Source organism: Dermacentor albipictus, chromosome 2 (genome assembly GCF_038994185.2).
Source record: "Dermacentor albipictus isolate Rhodes 1998 colony chromosome 2, USDA_Dalb.pri_finalv2, whole genome shotgun sequence".
NCBI classification, from domain to species: Eukaryota; Metazoa; Arthropoda; class Arachnida; order Ixodida; family Ixodidae; genus Dermacentor; species Dermacentor albipictus.
In genome coordinates this window covers 100,936,846-100,954,593 of record NC_091822.1, presented here as the reverse complement: position 1 = coordinate 100,954,593, position 17,748 = coordinate 100,936,846, and the positions used below count along the sequence as shown (strand labels likewise).

Genomic DNA, 17,748 nt, shown 5'->3' with positions numbered 1-17,748 from the left:
GAAGTTGAAGCAAATATTCACGCAGCTGATAGATCAGTGGTTAGGATTATGTGATAGATCAGCGGTTAGGCTTATGATGAAAATATTACTTTAGTGCGGCCATCGATGCCCAGAGATTTTCATTTTTCTTTAATTTACGTTTTAGAGGTGCCGAAACGCTTGAGAGAGAAACGCCTTCTTGCTTCTTTCCATGAGCGACCATGTAGTATACAAACGCCAAGTCTTGGAATGACACTAGCGTGAACATATACAGGAGTGGCAAAGATTGCGCTGGAAGTATGGCGAAGAAGGCCCAGAGGTCGAGTGATGTTCAACAGCTTTATTTGTGGCATAGTTAACGAACGTACTCTGAGCAAAAATATTGCAGCCATTTATTCATAATTTCGTCTCCTGAGATTTTAGATGCCACTTTGTTCCAGCTGTGAAAATGCGCTCTGAAAGAGACATGCTCCCACTTATACACAACGGATTCCCCTGATGTAAGAGAATGTGTCCGTTCTCACGGCTTTTGCAGTTGCAGTTTGCAGGCCGTTCGCCACATATGGACGTGAGAACGGTATTGCCATAGACAAGGTGCTCGTTGATTTCGCTAAACCAACTCAATGAACTCGTACTAACGATGTCGAGAAGAGCACAATTTAATGCAAACCGATGAATAGCGCATAGGAACTCCTGCGCCAAGTAACATCCCGTTTGCTAATTGACCTTGTCGATGGGGCAGACGATTTTCCACTCAAGGGCACCTATACAATGAGAGAACACGGGGTTCCTGCATAAAAAACAACAACCTAGTCCGCACAAGTTGCTTTGGAGTGTTAGGGCATTCTAGCTATAAAAACCTAAAATCTTCTACATGTATGTAATCAATGCTTAATTAGTCTCGCATGTTTTTATATTATTCAGACTGGTAAAAGGATCTGTAATACGGTGGAGAGGTGGCATTTGTTCGGTGGTGGTTTCGCTTAGCGGGTGGCCAAGGCTAACGGACAAAGGGGTAGTGCAAGGGCGTTCACTTCTCCCGAGCTCCCGAACGCTTGTAAAAGCCCTCGAAGCCATTCCTGTCGATCTCGTCAAAATTTCGCTTGTAAAAGCCATCGAAGCCACTCCTATCGATTTCGTCAAAGTTTCGCTTGTAGAATCCCGGCCAGCCAGCGTGATCGATCTCGTCGAAGTCCCCGTGTCCGTAGGCCCGCTTTTTCAGGCCCCCTTGGTCGCCTCCGAACGTCAGACCGCTGAGGGAGTCGAACCTGCGCATCGGGCGGGGAAATGAAATGGTCAGTCGCTTGAAGTCTCACCGAGTTGTCATCGCATGTCATACTCTTCGGAGAGTTCGTGCTACTTTTCGAATACACGAGCGCCAGAAGAAGGCCCGGATGGTCACCGTCAAATATCTCGTGCATTATATCGGCACCGTGCGCTGACTTGAACATTCTAGGTGGTTCAAGTAAAGATTTTGTTTGAACATTACCAAGAGCCTTATGCAAAAAAAAAATGAGGACGTCGTTAATGATCACGCCGGCATGACGGCAACCGCAGCATTGGCGAAGCAATCGGTCTAAACATACTGCGTCTAGATTTTCCCAACCGACTAATGCCCGGCGTTTGAGTATACTTTCTATGCTGGTAATATTTAATTATCGTTAAACTTGTGCTTTCGGTTCACGCCAACATTGACGCGCACATGTTCGTAAAACTTATTTCGCGGATAATTTTTGACGATTTCCAAGTGTATATGAACGCGCTGCAGGAATTGGGGACAAGTAAAACAGCACAGTGGCGCGAACTAAGCCGTATATTATTTTCGTTCATTGGGACCAAGCAGCCGAAACTTGATAGCCCCGCCGTTACTATACATACGCACTTTATTCGTTTACCTTATGCGCTTGGCGAACAGTTCCACTACCTCAGTGTTCGTTTCAGCGCGATTTAAACAATTCTTTAGCAGGCAGTTTCATTCTAATTCGTGAATCGCAGGACGCCAAGCAAGTAATTGCGCATCACAAAAATGTTGAGCGTGCTCTATGGTGCAGGTGCACAATCGCTAGAGGCATTCGATTCGTAAGTGCATTTTGTCATTGACCGCCTTTGCCAATGATATGTCCAGCATCAGCACCAGTGGGAATTCGCTCTTGCAAACAATTCCATCGCAATATCTTTTTCCGGTAAAAGGGCTCACATGTCTAACTCTAAAAGCATGTAATAGCTACAAATGAAGGCATTCTTTCTAAGTGCGTGACGAGAACATAACGCTCGGGCTTTTACACGCAGTATAATGCAATACGAGCCAGTCCATAAAGCTACGCTGCTAAGTTACATTTCCTTCTTTCTCGTACCTTCTTTCCGTGCCTCCGTTAAATATCCGCCCTTTACACAAAAATCGCAAAACCAGAACCAGAGCAGCAGCTCTGGATCTGCACCGAGCAACGCATTGCTTTCAAGATTCGAATCGGCACTGCATGCTGCACAGTTTGGTACGCCGGTTGACAGTATTTTCCGAGATATGAGCCAGGTTAAGCGGCCGCAGGGCACGCCACAGTGAAAGGAAAACACGAGGCAGTGCAAGTGCACGGCGAAGAGCTAGCAGTACACGTCGAAGGAGAGAAGCGAGAAATTTAAAGCAGTGGGAGGAGCGTTCTCGTGTGGTGCTCGCCTTTTGGCTGCCGAGCCAGGCGGCAAGGCCCCCGCCGAACGTATGTACTCGCCGCCGCCAATCTTGTCCAGTCCGCGGCGGGCGTCCGAGGCCGGTGTTCGTAGGGCGTACGGCAGCACCAGCGAGCGCAGCAGCGCGGCGTCGTCGGCCGAACGCAGCAGCTCGCCGCCGCTGATCTTGTCCAGGCGTCGGCGGCCGTCGAGGCCACGCACGTACTCGCCGCCGCTCAGCCGGTCCAGCGTCCGCGCCCCCTTGGCCGAAGACGGGGAAGCGGGAACAGCGCGCAGCTCGTCACCGAGCACCTCCTGCGAGGAAGCGAGCGCCACGCGATATATTTCGTGGCCCGAACAGAAAGCGTGTCAGTTGCGATGCGGCCACGCCGACCGGCGAGATGAATTTGTGCTCCGCTTACAAGGGCGCTGCCATTTGCTTCCCCGACCGGGTTTTAATAGGTGACTCCAAAATTTAGTGCAGATATTTGAATAATGTTAGTGGTCCCACTGTAACACACAAACACACACACACACACACGCTTAATTAAATATATATATATATATATATATATATATATATATATATATATATATATATATATATATATATATATATATATATATATATATATATATATATATATATATATATATATATATATATATAAACGAGAAGAAAGGGGGTTAACCGAGGGACCCGATATTTATTAGTCATATAATCAGAAGCCAACAAACACTGACACCAAGTACAACATAGGGGAAATTGCATGTGCTTAATAAATGAAATAAAGTAATGATAAATTAATGGAAATTAAAGTGGCTGAAAAAACAACTTGCCGCAGGTGGGAACCGAACCCAGTTGCCTTCACCCGAAAAGATCACGTTCTCGTGACGCCTGCGGCAAAAAAGACGTTCCACGTCCGCCGCCAAGGTCTGTGAGTGGGGGCGCTGGCTAACACTCCCAGGGTTCTACTAGTACACATAAATACCCAAGAAAGTGGATGGGGAAACGCCGCCGCGGTAGCTCAATTGGTAGAGCATCGCACGCGACATGCGAAGGTTGTGGGTTCGGTTCCCACCTGCGGCAAGTTGTTTTTTCATCCACTTTAATTTCCATTAATTTATCATTACTTTATTTCATTTATTAAGCACATGCAATTTCCCCTATGTTGTACTTGGTGTCAGTGTTTGTTGGCTTCTCATTATATGACTTTATATATATGTATATATATATATATATATATATATATATATATATTCTGATGAAGGCCGGACCCCGGCCGAAACGTCAATAAGCCGCTTCATACGCGCGTCTACTTCACTGTATATATATATATATATATATATATATATATATATATATATATATATATATATGGGTATAGAGAGAGAGAGTAACATGATTTTTAATGGGCCAGTAGTATTTAGAATGATGAGAAGCACAACATCGCAGAATTATCTTTAGCTTATTCGCTCAAGTTTCGAAGGGTGAACCGACCTTTTTCAAGGGATAAAGTAAACTTTCGCAACAGTGTCTTTATATATTTAGGTAGAGAAAGACACACACGCTAGAAATAACGAAAATACAGAAATAGGTGACAGATGGGTAGAAAAAAAAACAAAGTGAAATTCCCGAGGGAGAGAGCCTAGGGATAAGGAAATTAGTGGTGGGTAACGGGGTTATTCACGACGTATTCCGCACTCCCCTCATCAATGGCAATGTACAGGTCATTGACGCGGTACCCGTAGCCCGTTATTTTACATGATTTACAAACACGCAAGCCATTTTGTGGTGTTTTTATCAAATTGAGTAGAATGCGTAAAAAAAAAAGATATAAACCATAGTGTTAAAGCACGTAGTCGCTGGTAACGGGGTTATTCAGGTATAATTCGCGGGGTCATTTCCCTCATCATTTATAGTGTTCAGGTATCTGACACATTCTGCAGGATGGTTGTCAAGAGGATCATGTGATGAGAAGCGTTGGAATATGAATTCGTGAGGCGTTCTTTTACATGAAAGATAAACACGCAAGTCATTTTGTGCCTTCATCAAACAAAGACATTGCAGAATTGGTGGAACGAGTAAAAGAATAATAATAACAAGCACAATTTTCATTTTTTCCAGTAAAAAAATTAGAATAGTATAGTAAATTAATGAAATAACAGAAAGAAAACGCAGCGGGCAGAGTCCGTTCCGAGTAGTGCTGAGAACTGATCGTGGCAGAAGGAAAAAGAGAAAGACAAGAAACGCGCGATGATAATAATTGCAGGAAAACGAAAACAAATTGAAAGGAAAAAAAAACATGTACATAGGACAATAATACTGTGGCGAAATAAATAGTTTTATTTGGTTTTATTAGTGTGGATACTTGTAAACTGCTACTTCTGCTGCTCCAGCAAGGTAAAGGCCTTAGGAGTTTTACGCACACCTTACGGCATACTTTGTATTTGTTTTGCCGAAGTAGGGTACTTGAAACTGAAAAAGAATGAGGTACAGTAATGTGGACGGGTCGGTCAGCTCCCCGAATGGAGTATAGTGAGCGTTCTTTGAGCTGAGCCCACGTATTCGCATTTCAAATGCGGTGATTGAGTAGTTTTCCATGTGTTCATTTATGCAATGCGTGATTGTTGTACATTCCTAGATAAAGTATTGCCCTTTTTCTTCCCATCCACGATAGGACCGGAAGCCCGACTGGAGAAGGGTGACTCCTATTTCGTTAAATGAATGCCATGGCAGACGGACATGTTTTGAATATGGGAGTTGTCGTAGCGCGCGGCCGAGAGTTTCGTATTTATTTAGACGGGTCTGAACGCGGTGGCAGTCTGGTTTGACTGGGACCGCGTTCAGACTCCACCTAAATGACCGCAGCGTACACCACCACGCTCTACGACATCTCCCATTTTCAAAACAGGTCACCATGCCAGAGCATTCATTTGACAAAATTTGAGTCGTTCTACTCAATTCCGCTCTCTCTCTCTCTCTCTCTCTGTATATATATATATATATATATATATATATATATATATATATATATATATATATATATATATATATATATATATATATATATATATATATATATATATTTGTGTTTGTGCGTGTTTGACTAACAAAGATAAGGGTCTTTCTATGTATACATAAATATCTGCATGTGTTTTCCACTCGGATTTGTGCTTTCATTTGCAACATTGAATGGCGCTTTGCAAATTACAAAGGGGCGCATGTTTCATTTATTTCATTTATTTCATTTGTTTCATGTTTCATTTTATTTGTCTAAAGCACGCAGATGATTCTCAACTTTTCTATAATGACTTTTGGTACACGCTTATTCAGTTCAGCAACTCATAAAAAGCCTAACGGCTTTTTATGAGTTGCGCATGCGAATGCAATAATGTCCAATTAAACGCTGCTGAGTAGCCCTTGGAGTTTTACACTGCAAGTAATGTTTGCGCTAATGCTCGTTCGGCAAGCCGTGTATGGGGAGAGTTAAAGACAATGGCGGATTTCGCTGCCTGCCTCTTCGCTCTTTTTGGTGCCGTTCTTTCGCTTCCTTCATTTGTCTGCGATGCACTGGCCTGGACAACTACGTTGCGCAACTTCCGGGGTTGCGGTCGCCGGTGATGTAGAGGCTTCAGACTCCATAGCCGTACGCGCTTCCCGAGTCAGTAAGCGGGCGCCAGCGTTGCTTGCGACGTCGCGTCAGAGCAAATGGGAAGTCAGATGCCGTTCTTTCGCTGCTGAGACTCCGCCGGCTTTTTCACTCGGTGGGTCATTTGACGCTTTTACATCAAAATAACGACGAAAATCAAACCGAACCCTTATGGAGAAGCACACAATCTGTGACCTCAGAAATGCTGCAACAAGGTGCGAGTGAATGAACCTACGCAGCAGTGGCTATAGTCCTCCTTACGCAACGGGCCAAAGGTGTCGCGGAAATTCTGCAGCAGAAAAACGGGCACTCTGAAACTGTCGCACGGCGTTATTGCCGATATTGCGATACATCGCGGTGAGGTATACTCAGCCATGTGTGTGCACTTGTGGCGCTTTTCCCACGGGCATACAAGCATCTAGGCCGATGCCCTTCCTATACTCATGCGCAAGGGTTTGCTGAACGGCAGGTTAAAGAACGTGTCAAAGCCAGAACTTGCATAGAAAATGAATAAATATCAAAATCATTACTGTGTTCTATCTTCCTGCAGGAACATAGCACGTCATCTCTGCTCCAGGATGAGAGAACGCTGGCTGGACGCTTTATATAGTGGCACGTTCACGTGTCGATGCACTCGGTGTGCGCTTCTTTATGAAATTGCGATAACCGAAAGACTACTTTGTACACCATTTGCAAGACCAGCGCCGGCTCATCCCAAGCGTCTACTGTGTTTACAGCTTGTACTATTTTGGTCCTTAAGGCACACCGTGTGCTTCTAGCCATCTTTATACGCCTGCCGGCTGACGTATTTGGCTGTACGCGATATACTATAGTCTTTTTCTTGTTAGAGGCTGCGAAATGACGCAACGTGTGCTGGAATGCTGTCGATATTTTTCCTGAAGTTGCTGCATATAGGAAACCGAAATAATGGCTGTTGGGATGGCAGAGATGAATCGACTGTGGGACACGGGCGCCCACTGGTGTGGGATTGAAGTTTGACGGATGCATGTTTGCTCCGCGAAGTGCACCGCCGAGTGCTAAAAAATTGAGAAACAAGCATAGCTTCTCATTTTTGTGTACTTTGAGAATACTGGATTCCGTAGAGGTGAAACACGTAGCGTCTCTACATTTCTCAATACGCACGGGGTAACTTCAGGCAGTGCAGACTTCATGCTTGCAAACAGCGCTGCACATCAAGATATGCTCGGGCTCTCAGAAGGGCACCTCCATGGTGGTTTTCTGTTTGCTCGCGCTAGGCTGTTGGCGAGCATGGCTGGGAGTGCGACCAGGAGCGGTCGATTGCGCACAGAGCCGTACTCGTCGGGGGTCCGCTGAGCGCCATTGTGTTTTCTGGCACCGCTGTTCGTTGTCAGGACAATGCTCGCAGCGAGACAGTGGGAAAGAATTGACGAATATACGCCCCCGCCGTATGGGTTGTCGCGTATACTCAGTTCGAGTTCTACGCTTCAGTGTCACGTCATTCTGTAGCTGGCACAAAGAGGAGAGTACGCAAGCGCGTAATGACATATGCGTGAGAGGGTACCATGCAGGTTGCCCCATCTAGAGTAGTACAGGGCTTCGCCGTAACTTCAGCGCCACCACGTGGGGATGCATGCCACTAGAGAGTCAAAGCCGCGCAGAGCGGGGATCTTTGCTTCCTCTTGTCCCGGTACTGTGACTTTCGATTGGCAACAGGCTAAATGTTACTTCGCATAAGCATATTAATCTCTGCATAAAGTAGACAACAGCATCCGTGACGTTTATCACCTAACTAAACGGGATTTAAATCAGGGTCTCTCGCAAATGAACAGTTCTTATTTGAACTGCGCGGTTCAAAAGTTCGACAACGTGTCAGCCTATATAAACTAAAATTATTAAACTAATATATGTCTGCATAATCCCGTGCAATCAATAAGTGTATGTCTCACGACCCTCTTAGCCTTCGTGTCTTTAATCATCGTCGTCAGCGTCTACGACAACTTCTCCGGTTTTATGTCGCTTCAGTTGCCTAGTGGAGTGTATGTGCTGTGTAGTTTCTGTCGCTGCCGTCAGGTAGTTTAGCACTTACCCAATCTTTTGCAGCGGTGGCATAAAATTCGCGCTGCTGCCGTATCTGACTGATCTTCCTCTCAACAGCAGTAGCTCACGTAATATGGAAGTGATTACAATCTCATCACCTTGTCATTATTTCGTCTGGTTCCGTAAGGTTCTTGTCGCCTATTAACAGCAGGACAACGACTACAGAGTTGTCATCCAACGCTTGCAAATTCAGTTGTTTCATTACTGTGTTTGCGACCTCTGATCCTCATTTCAACTTTATCTCACAGTAACGCCAACGAAACGGCCGATTTCCCATCCACAGGACGCCGTTTGCGTCAGCTTGTGCGACTGCACCCGGTATTTTGCTAATGCTTCCGAAGAATATTCATGCACCACGTAGCTCACAGCACTGCGTCAAAAACTTTTCAGCAACCGTACATGTACGCAAAATGCGTGATAAGAAAAATCCATCAGCACCGAATAAAAACACACTGTGCTTGCTGACTATTTTAGCCCTCTAATTTATTAGTCAACCAGACAGTTACAGAATACGAGCATGCAAGCAGATGAACTAGAATAAACTGCCGTCGAGTTTTTGCACGTTACTCAGTCGCGTCGCAAAAGTCACGAGTAGTTGCGTAATCGCATTATTACTGCATTACCGCGCCTTAGTATGCCACGCGCAAGGACGCCTGCTAATCTGGCAAATTTGCGCAATTGGCTCGCAGCAGCAGCTCACAGGTGCCCTGCGTATCGCGGTGCGCATTCTTCCCGTTTCTGCGTGCGCAGGCCGATACCCAGAGTGTGTCACTGCCGCAATTTTGCCGGAAATGTGCCGCGCGCCCGCTAATCTAATTTCCCTGCGATGCATTTTGCTAAAAGGGACCACCAAGCTTGCGATTTGCAAAATGGGGCCTGCGAAATGATAATGCGAGAAACACGGCGCCTCGCACGGGTAAATTACGCGACGTCTCAGCCGTACATACGAAAGCACTGCGTCGGTGGCGTTTATGCTGCGGTCGAGCGGCGAACCCACGCGCACACCTGAGAAACCGAGCATTCCGAGTGCATTGTTCGTCACTACACTTGATGTCTGATTTGTGAGCAAGGAACTCTCGCCAGTGGGCCCCAACAGTGGATGGATCCGGAGCATGGTTGGCCGCCTAATGTATTACGGGCATACATTGCAAATCTAAAATATACAAACTACTCAACTTTAGTTAACCTGCTCGAGCCTGGTGCATTTTTTCACGGCTATACAGCATGTATTTCGTAAATTCTTTTCATACGTGACGCTGCAAACGTATTTTACAGTCTAATTCTTGGCTGCTGTTGACAACGGGTGTTTAATCGGATGCATACTTCCGCATATTCAGGCAGTATTTGATCTTTTGTCTCACCCTCTACTGTGTTTAAAATTAGGTTATAGGTTCTAAAAATGTTATTGCCTGGATTGTAAACGCTATTTCAAGCAAACCCCAATTTGTGGCAGCTAACCATTTTTATTGCCCTTACTGTCCCCTTATTCGGTTGTACCGCAGGGTTCTGTTCTTAGCCCTCTTCTATATTTAGTCTGTAGTTACCACTTGACTTGTATAGTTCAATCATCTATTAGACTATATGTTGACAACTGCCCAATTTATCATCTAATACATTATCTTCTGACAATTATCTTGCAGTCCTTCAGTCTGAGCTTGACGCTATCATTAAGTGATGCAACTCATGACAAATGCGCCTGAATGTTAAGAAAGTGAATGAGAATCTCCCGAAAATGGGCCACCTGCAACCCTCTTTTTTATAAAATTGGTGGCTTTATGCTAGACGAAGTAACCTGTTATAAGTATTTTGAAGTTCACATAACTGCTAACCTTCCTAGTGAAAATCGCGTTAACTATACATTGCTAATTATGGTAATTGTATGTTAGGTTAGTTATGCTGCAACGCTTTAAGGGCACCATCGTCCCCTAAATTAACTTTATATAAGATAGTAGCAATATCTAAGCTTGAATATGCATATGTATTGTGGGGTCATAGTCAATAATTTCTGATTTATCAAATAGAGTAGGTACAAACCATGGTCTCCGTTTCATTTTGTCGAATTATTCGAGCTTCTCCAGAGTGCCATAGATGAAACTCGCATCGCAGTTTCTGAACCTCTCTTTGCTTAGGATGATGTCACGTTGATCAATGTGCCACAACTCTTTTCATAATACTCACCTGAAAATTTAACTTCTTGTTGAGTTTGCTTGTGATCCGTGCCAAACTAACCACCGCCATAAAGCTTGCGTCCCGTTTTGTCGCACTAATTTGTTTTCTGATTCATTCATCCCAAAGAAAGGTAAAGAACGGACTTAGCCACCTACGCCGTCAGCATTCTGAACGCCTCCGGATTCATATCTCTCATCGTTGTAGCGCACAGGAGCAGTCATGGTTCGAAACCGCAATAATCCCCGCACTCTACAGTACTGGGATGTCCGGTAAGCTTATGCGAATTTTGCAGTGTCACCCTCGGCTGCTTGAGCCCCATGGCCTTCTTGCGATCGGGCTAGGTCTGCGGACAGCATGCAGCTCAAAATACATATGAGAGCGTTCCGGTAATGTAATACAAAAAAAAAACGTACAAAAAATTTTGTCGGATAAATGACCTCATTCCCGACGTTCGCGTCTTTTCCTCATGAATAAGCTTCTCACATCGGCTAGACCGTTCCGCGGAACAATTTCCTTGGATCACTGGCATATTATGCACTGCGCGTCTCCTTACCGGTCGTTTGGGGGGCATATAGGACTAACCTTATCACGCTTTGCTATCGCGCTTCCAATTCTCCCGATTACCTCGCACGCTCTTTTGGATTCTCCTAGCCTGCATTTCTTGCCGTTAGCTCCGTGAACTCCATCCACACAGCCCATAGACTTCACACTTCTCGTTCGCATATACCAACGATGCTGCGATATGGAATGACTGCCAATGTCGTCTTCTAGTAAGGCTGGTAGTAGTGATCACTAAAGAAGGCAGCGCCTCGGGGAACATGAGATGCCAGGGTCCACCGTATTAACGTAATAAGTTTCACTACGTCTCTCTAGCATTCGCTGTGGGCTAGTTTGAAAAGACGATGAGGTAGAATATTTTAAGCAGCTAGGAGGTTGAAGGAGCTAATTGTTGCGCGGTTTCGCTCATGCTATTTTCATACGGAAAATAATTATGCCACTAACACCCATTTGTACTTCTATAGCACGGGACGGGGTATGACCACCAAATTCTTATTGCTGATTGCTATTGCTATCTCTCCTTGGATGAATGTATAGAGCCGTCTTCAGTTTTATGATGACTGCATGTGTGACATGCATGCTGAAAGTGTGTCCCAGTACTGTATAACCAGGGAACATATATAGAGTTTACGATGTTTAGACAATGTTAATGCCCCATTTTTGAAAATATCGGCTGACGCATTTTGTCATCAGAATAGGTAAGGACAGCGAGAGAATGATGACATGGTCATGTCATCAAGAGCCACGATCATTCGTTGCATGCGTCGAGCTGCTCCAGTCACAAAATACTTCTGGCTCCGATCTATGAAAGTAGCTCAGCCAAACTTTAAACGAAAATTTTCAAGCTAATTTTTCTTAGCCACACTCGTCGTGGTTGCGTAGTCGCTATGTTGTTGGGCTGATAACCACGGGGTCGCGGGATGAAATCCCGGCGGCGGCATTTTGATTGGAGTGAAAACACCCGTGTACCTAAATTTGGGTGCACATTATGAAACCCCACATGGTCCAAGTTTCTGGAGCCCCCCCACTAAGGCGTGCCTCATAACCAGATCGTGGTTTTGACACGTTAAACTCCATATTTTATTTTTTTACTTGCCTCTTTCTTCGACTTTCCTACTGCTGCTGCTGTCTGGCACACCACGTCGGAAGGTGGTTCAGAGCGTTTTTATACATGACAAAAGCGCAGCAGAGATGAAAGGTGGGGCTAGAAACTCGTTTGGACCGGGTCGGATGTTCAAAGTGCCCTCTGGAACTCTCAGGGCGTCGCCATATCAGCCTGTTATAGGTTATTATCCGTGACCACCCACGAAAGCATTGCAGAAATTGTAGCGCTTACTTTTGTACTAAAGTGCAAGTGCAGAGGGAAGCTAGATACGATTGTAGAGAGGATGGGGGGTGGGGGGTGGCAGGAAATGAATAGAGCCAACGCTATCGCGAAACGAGTTAATAATGGCCTTGGAACTCTTCGCTCGCATCTCTCACGTAAAGGGTTGTGGTGTATAAGAAAAAGGCGACGTGTGAAGGCGCGGAAACGCTACTACAATAGACACGACGGCGATTGCGGCCAAACGGGATAAACTTAAGTTCGAGGTACTGTACGGTACGTTTCTGCTATTTATGAAAAATAAACACCATGTGATTTGTCAAGCGCACAATTTACGCGGGGCGTGCAGAAGCAGAGGCGCATTAAAGCGCTCCGTAGAATCTAGGCGACAGTACGGAAGCTGTCACACATCAAATCAACACTTCTGTGCCCGCCGCGGTAGCGTTGCGGTTATGGCATTGGTCGAGGTTGGGCCATTCATCCCGACCATGGCAGCTGCACTTCGACGGGGTCGAAATAAAATAAAAAAAAAACGCTTGTGCACTTAGATTTCGGGACGTGTTAAACAGCACCACGTTGTCAAAATTATTTCTGATTCTGCCACGACGGCGTGCCTCATTATCTGACTGTGGCTTTGGCACGTGTGACCTCATAATTTAGTTATAAATTTTAATAGTTTTTCCACGATGTGACGTACCATGTGAGGCAATAAATATGCTGAACCCTCTCAGAGGTTATAGAGTATGGCGCACACGAACACCTCAAGCGAACACTTCCCCTGTGTGTGCCGTTATCTACGCAGGCACAGTACAGGCAAGATAAAGTTTTACTTCAACTCACTACTTTAGTGTTGGAGTAAATGTTGATGAAATTAAACATCCGTGCTCAGTATCACCGCTAATTAACGTCAATCAAAACAAACAGCACAGAGAGCTTCGCGCACATCGATTTTCACAGTGCGTGGAATCCGCATAATTTCCTCATACATATTTTAAAATTCTAAGCTTAATACATCCTTGGTCCGATCTAAAATTATGTGGGTCGCTATGGCCATGAAAAATAGATACGATTGGTTACAAATTTATGCCCCCGTGAGAACTGGCTCTTGCAGTGGAGATGCTATTGGGAAACAAAAGTGTACCCTGCAATCATGCGTTAAACGAAACGTGAAAAGACAGGAAAATAAACACGAACTCAAATCCCTTCCTCTCAGCGGTTACTCAGATCCTGTGCGATATCACTAGAAAGAAAAATCTATACAAAAGTTTAATATGAGCAATTGTGTTAGGTCTGGGCTTGTTTTCATCACGGTTCGTTTTGGTGCACAAAACAGCAGAAAAATTGAATATGCGCACATTTTTCCCCCTATGACGACTAAACCAGAAAGCACTCGCGAACTAGATGGTGGCGTCAGTGAAACGTTGGATAAGTGACCCGTTTTCAGCGCATCAGGAATCTTGCGGGACGAGGCGTCATTTATGATGCCTCTCTAATTGCACTCGAAGTGCTTGTGAGACGTGCACTACTGGTATGTTGGGCTGCCTCTGTGCTAACCCCGTAAATTACTCTTTGCCGGTCCAACTTTCCCTCAACCTAACCTACCTTCTCGCGACTCCCTCTACACACGCTTCTCCTGTGCACACGAGGATACGAGTTTGAGCGCTGCCTTTGTTATGCGGTTGCCATGTCCATTATGACTTGGTGCTGTGTTGACACTGCGGTAGAGCAAACAGAAATGGCAAGCCGGAAGATTTATCCCCATTGGTCACGTAAGTGTTCCACTTACTTCACGTTCCTTGGAAGTACGCCACACGTGATGGCATGTTTGGTGTTTCTGGCGGTGGCCAACAATGCTCCCGTTTGAGTTGCCAAGTTTGAGCGTTTAATTTTCGTAGCAACGTGTCAATGACTATATACAATATGAGGTCAAACCGAAACTGTCAGCTGTAACCTGGAGAACACTTTGACCGAAGTTGGGTAATGACGACGGAAGCGGGGAAATAGACGAATCTTTCGAAGCTCCTTGAAGACGATATTTAGAGGTGACAGTAAGGAAATAAATTACATTTCGCAGAAGGCACACAAACATCATGGTGTTTCTCATTGCTAGTAATATCGCTGTCAGAAGCACGCATGTGAAAAAAAACAAGGTTTACATCGAAATATTCTGAGAAATGTAGTTTGTAAGAACTCTATAAAGCTAAGAACACTTTCTCTAATCTATAAAGTTGTCTTTTAAAGTGCTATCAGAGCAATCGCTTGCGTGATTTTGCTCGGCAAGTGCTCTGGTGAGACTCACAGTTTCTGCAATAACACCAATCAGATGATATCAGGAATTCCAAGCATTGGTATGGCAAGAACAATAATATGCAAGTAAAACGAATCTGGTTGCATTGAAAGAGTCGCCCAATGATGTAATACCTCAAGTAATGATTGAAGGTTAAAGGTACAGCGGTAAGTTCATTTTCGAAGTTTTCGCAAGACTTATTCGTTGTCACTGACACCTGAGGCCAGAATAACATTGACATTGGGGCAGCAAGTCCATACTGCACTTTGTTTGCATAGATCAATAGGCGCTCTCACAACCAGAAAGGAGCATCCTTCAAAAAAAAAAATAAAAGTGTCGCTATCCATGCAGTAAGTAAACTTCTCTTAAATAGAACGCTCGGAAAGATGCACGCGAGCAGTGTGTCTGATATGACATTGTTTGACAACACAGTTCTCCATGCTGACGATAGCGCTGGACTACATTTTAGTCCTTCAGGGTATTTAAAGGATGCTGAACATTATCTTCTAAGAACTGAGGTGAAACAGCGCGAAAAAGACGAGGACACAAGGACACAAATACCACAGACAAGCGCTGACTGCCAACTGGAAGTTTATTTGAAAATCACTTCAGTATGCGAAGCCATTTTGCAGAAAGAGAAAAGAAGTTCCGATGCTGCCCAAGAAGAAAACAAAGACAAAAGACTAGCGCACGTGGTGCCATACCTTCACAAGCTGCCTCACAATGTGAAGAAAGTTTCCAATAGACATAATATCAATTTGGTTTTCAGTGCCCCGTGTAAGTTGTCCTCGATATGCAATCGCATGAACAAGCGCGAAACGCACCTGTGCACCACTAATCATAAAACTTGTTTCACTGAGTGCAGGCACAATGTCATCTATCAAATACCGCTAAGCTGTGGGCAATCTTATATAGGTCAAACGTGACAGCGCTTCAATGAAAGAGCGCGTCAGCTTAGCGCTAACCTAAAGAATGGCTATGGGAGTCATTTAGCTGGACACTGTAGCAAGTGTCAATGCACCCCCATTTTTGAAAAGACTAAATTCATAGGGAAAGGAAAGAGTAAGAAGGAAAGGGAAATAGTAGAGGCCTTTCATATAAGAAAAGAAGGCGATAAATGTGTAAGCAGTCCCTCTCTTGCCTTGTCGGGAAAAGAAATAACATTTTTGGAAGAAAGATTAAAATGATGATTTGCAGATGTTTTTGCGAATGATGTGCGCATGCCTATGCTGATGAAGGTATAAATGTCCGGTGATTTTCAAATAAACTTCCAGTTGGCAGTCAGCGCTTGTCTGTGGTATTTGTGTCCTTGTGTCCTCGTCTTTTTCGCGCTGTTTCACCTCAGTTCTAAGTATGAACCTACTAGCCCTCATCAAGACCTTACTAATGGAAATTGTTATCTTCTACACCTTCAGTGTATATGCATACCCACACGTTGCCCCACGTAGGATGCTTTCAGAAGTGTAGCGAGAACGGCTGTATCTACCTACAGGTGAATGGAAACGCCAGCGAGTACGCTGACGGTGTAAGAGCCAGAGAAACGCTCACCGTCTCCGCCATTTACCAAGAAAGCCGTGCGAGGTGTACGCCGCGGTGCATATATGTAGAATATGGAAATGCGTTTGAAGAAGTCGGTTTGCCTGCGCTAGGTGAATATTGGCACATATTTCAAGCAGTCGGCTGCTTTCGATTACTCGCAGACAGAGGTTTCAAGGTGCAAATATCAATGGCGCTATCGCTAAATTTGTGATTCCTGTGTTATCCAATGCTTACTCGAGGGCACATTCAGTCTAGCAGGAGGAACTGCTTGTATAATTTTCAGCTTACCACTTTGTATGCACATTGTTTTTTTGTATATATTGCATGAGGCAAAGAAAAAGAGGCAAGAAATTCGGGTATTTTCCTTCTGCGAACACGAAACAACGAAAGCGTCTCGTGGAACAACAATCTTTTCTAGAAGTCATTTAAATGAAGCTTCTTTGCACACAGTAAAATGCAAGCCATGGGCCTTAAACAAAGCACGCACTTACAAACTGGCAAGGATGATGACTAGCACAAGTGGCTCGATCAGGCATGCATGCAGGTATTTCGAGAAAACTATTTATGTAACTGTAATGTCAGTTCTCAGAAAAGTTAACGCTTAATGTTATGATCAAGTCCTGCGGGCATGATTAGCTGCTGTAAGAAACGTTATTGGTATTCCACGAAAACTCACGCATGGTTGCGTTTTAATATCAGTGCATCAATAATGCCACAGCAGGAAGCAATTTCAAATCTACATAATGGTAGGGGCGTAATCTGGAGGATTTGCGTCGGACATGGCAAACTCACTTTTTCATTTGGCACGGGCTACGGAAAACCTGTGTGTGTAATTTGCGGTATGTGCATTACTAAGTTACAGTAGAATTATCTCAAGGTTTCCTGGAATCAAGTGCGCAGGCACGTTTTGGGCATGTTTTTTTTTCTGTTCGGAGATCCGCGTCTTCTCATGTCACTGCTGGCTCGGGCGTATGCAAAAAATATTCCATTAACAAACAAATGAGTGATCTGGCGGTTCCTCCAAGACGGGGTTGTGGCACGACTTATAGGAAAACACATATGTAACAGCCTTACACTATATTACAAGCGTAATCTCGCATTCAACATGTTCTCCGTATAGATACGTATGTCCATTGTGCAGGTGCAGTTTGTCGTACTATGTGTGGCACGACGGATTTGTATAATTACGTTCTGGCAGCAAGCGGTGCTTATTGGAATTTCTGCTAGGGAAGTGCCTTTTACCCCCTTTATTAAAACATACGCCCCGTGACAAAGTCAGTCCAATTGTAGTCAGAACAAAAATTCTTGGTAAAGACATTTCATTATGAATTCACCATAGTGCCACGCGTGTAGAAGTAACAGGTGTATAGACGTCGTTTCCGCCAGTTTTGCAAACAAACTCTTCCTGCAGCAGATATCTTCTGCAGTGGTGTGCAAATACTCAAAGTGATGGAAAAGTGCCTTGGTATTTCAATCGGTGGTTTGTATAGGCCCGGCAC

At 44.6% G+C, this 17,748-nt stretch overlaps 1 protein-coding gene across 1 annotated transcript in view; it reads right to left on the bottom strand.

Annotated features, from left to right (window-relative positions):
* Positions 1-300: 300 nt before the first annotated feature.
* LOC135915948 (uncharacterized) overlaps positions 301-17,748 on the bottom strand; it is a 65,546-nt gene continuing 48,098 nt past the window's right edge. Inside the window, exons 3-4 of the mRNA XM_065449136.1 lie at positions 2,651-2,955; positions 301-1,247 (exon numbers count right to left, since the gene is read on the bottom strand). Of these exons, the coding sequence (XP_065305208.1) occupies positions 1,010-1,247; positions 2,651-2,955 (543 nt within the window). The 3' untranslated portion in view covers positions 301-1,009. The remainder of the gene's footprint in view (positions 1,248-2,650; positions 2,956-17,748) is intronic.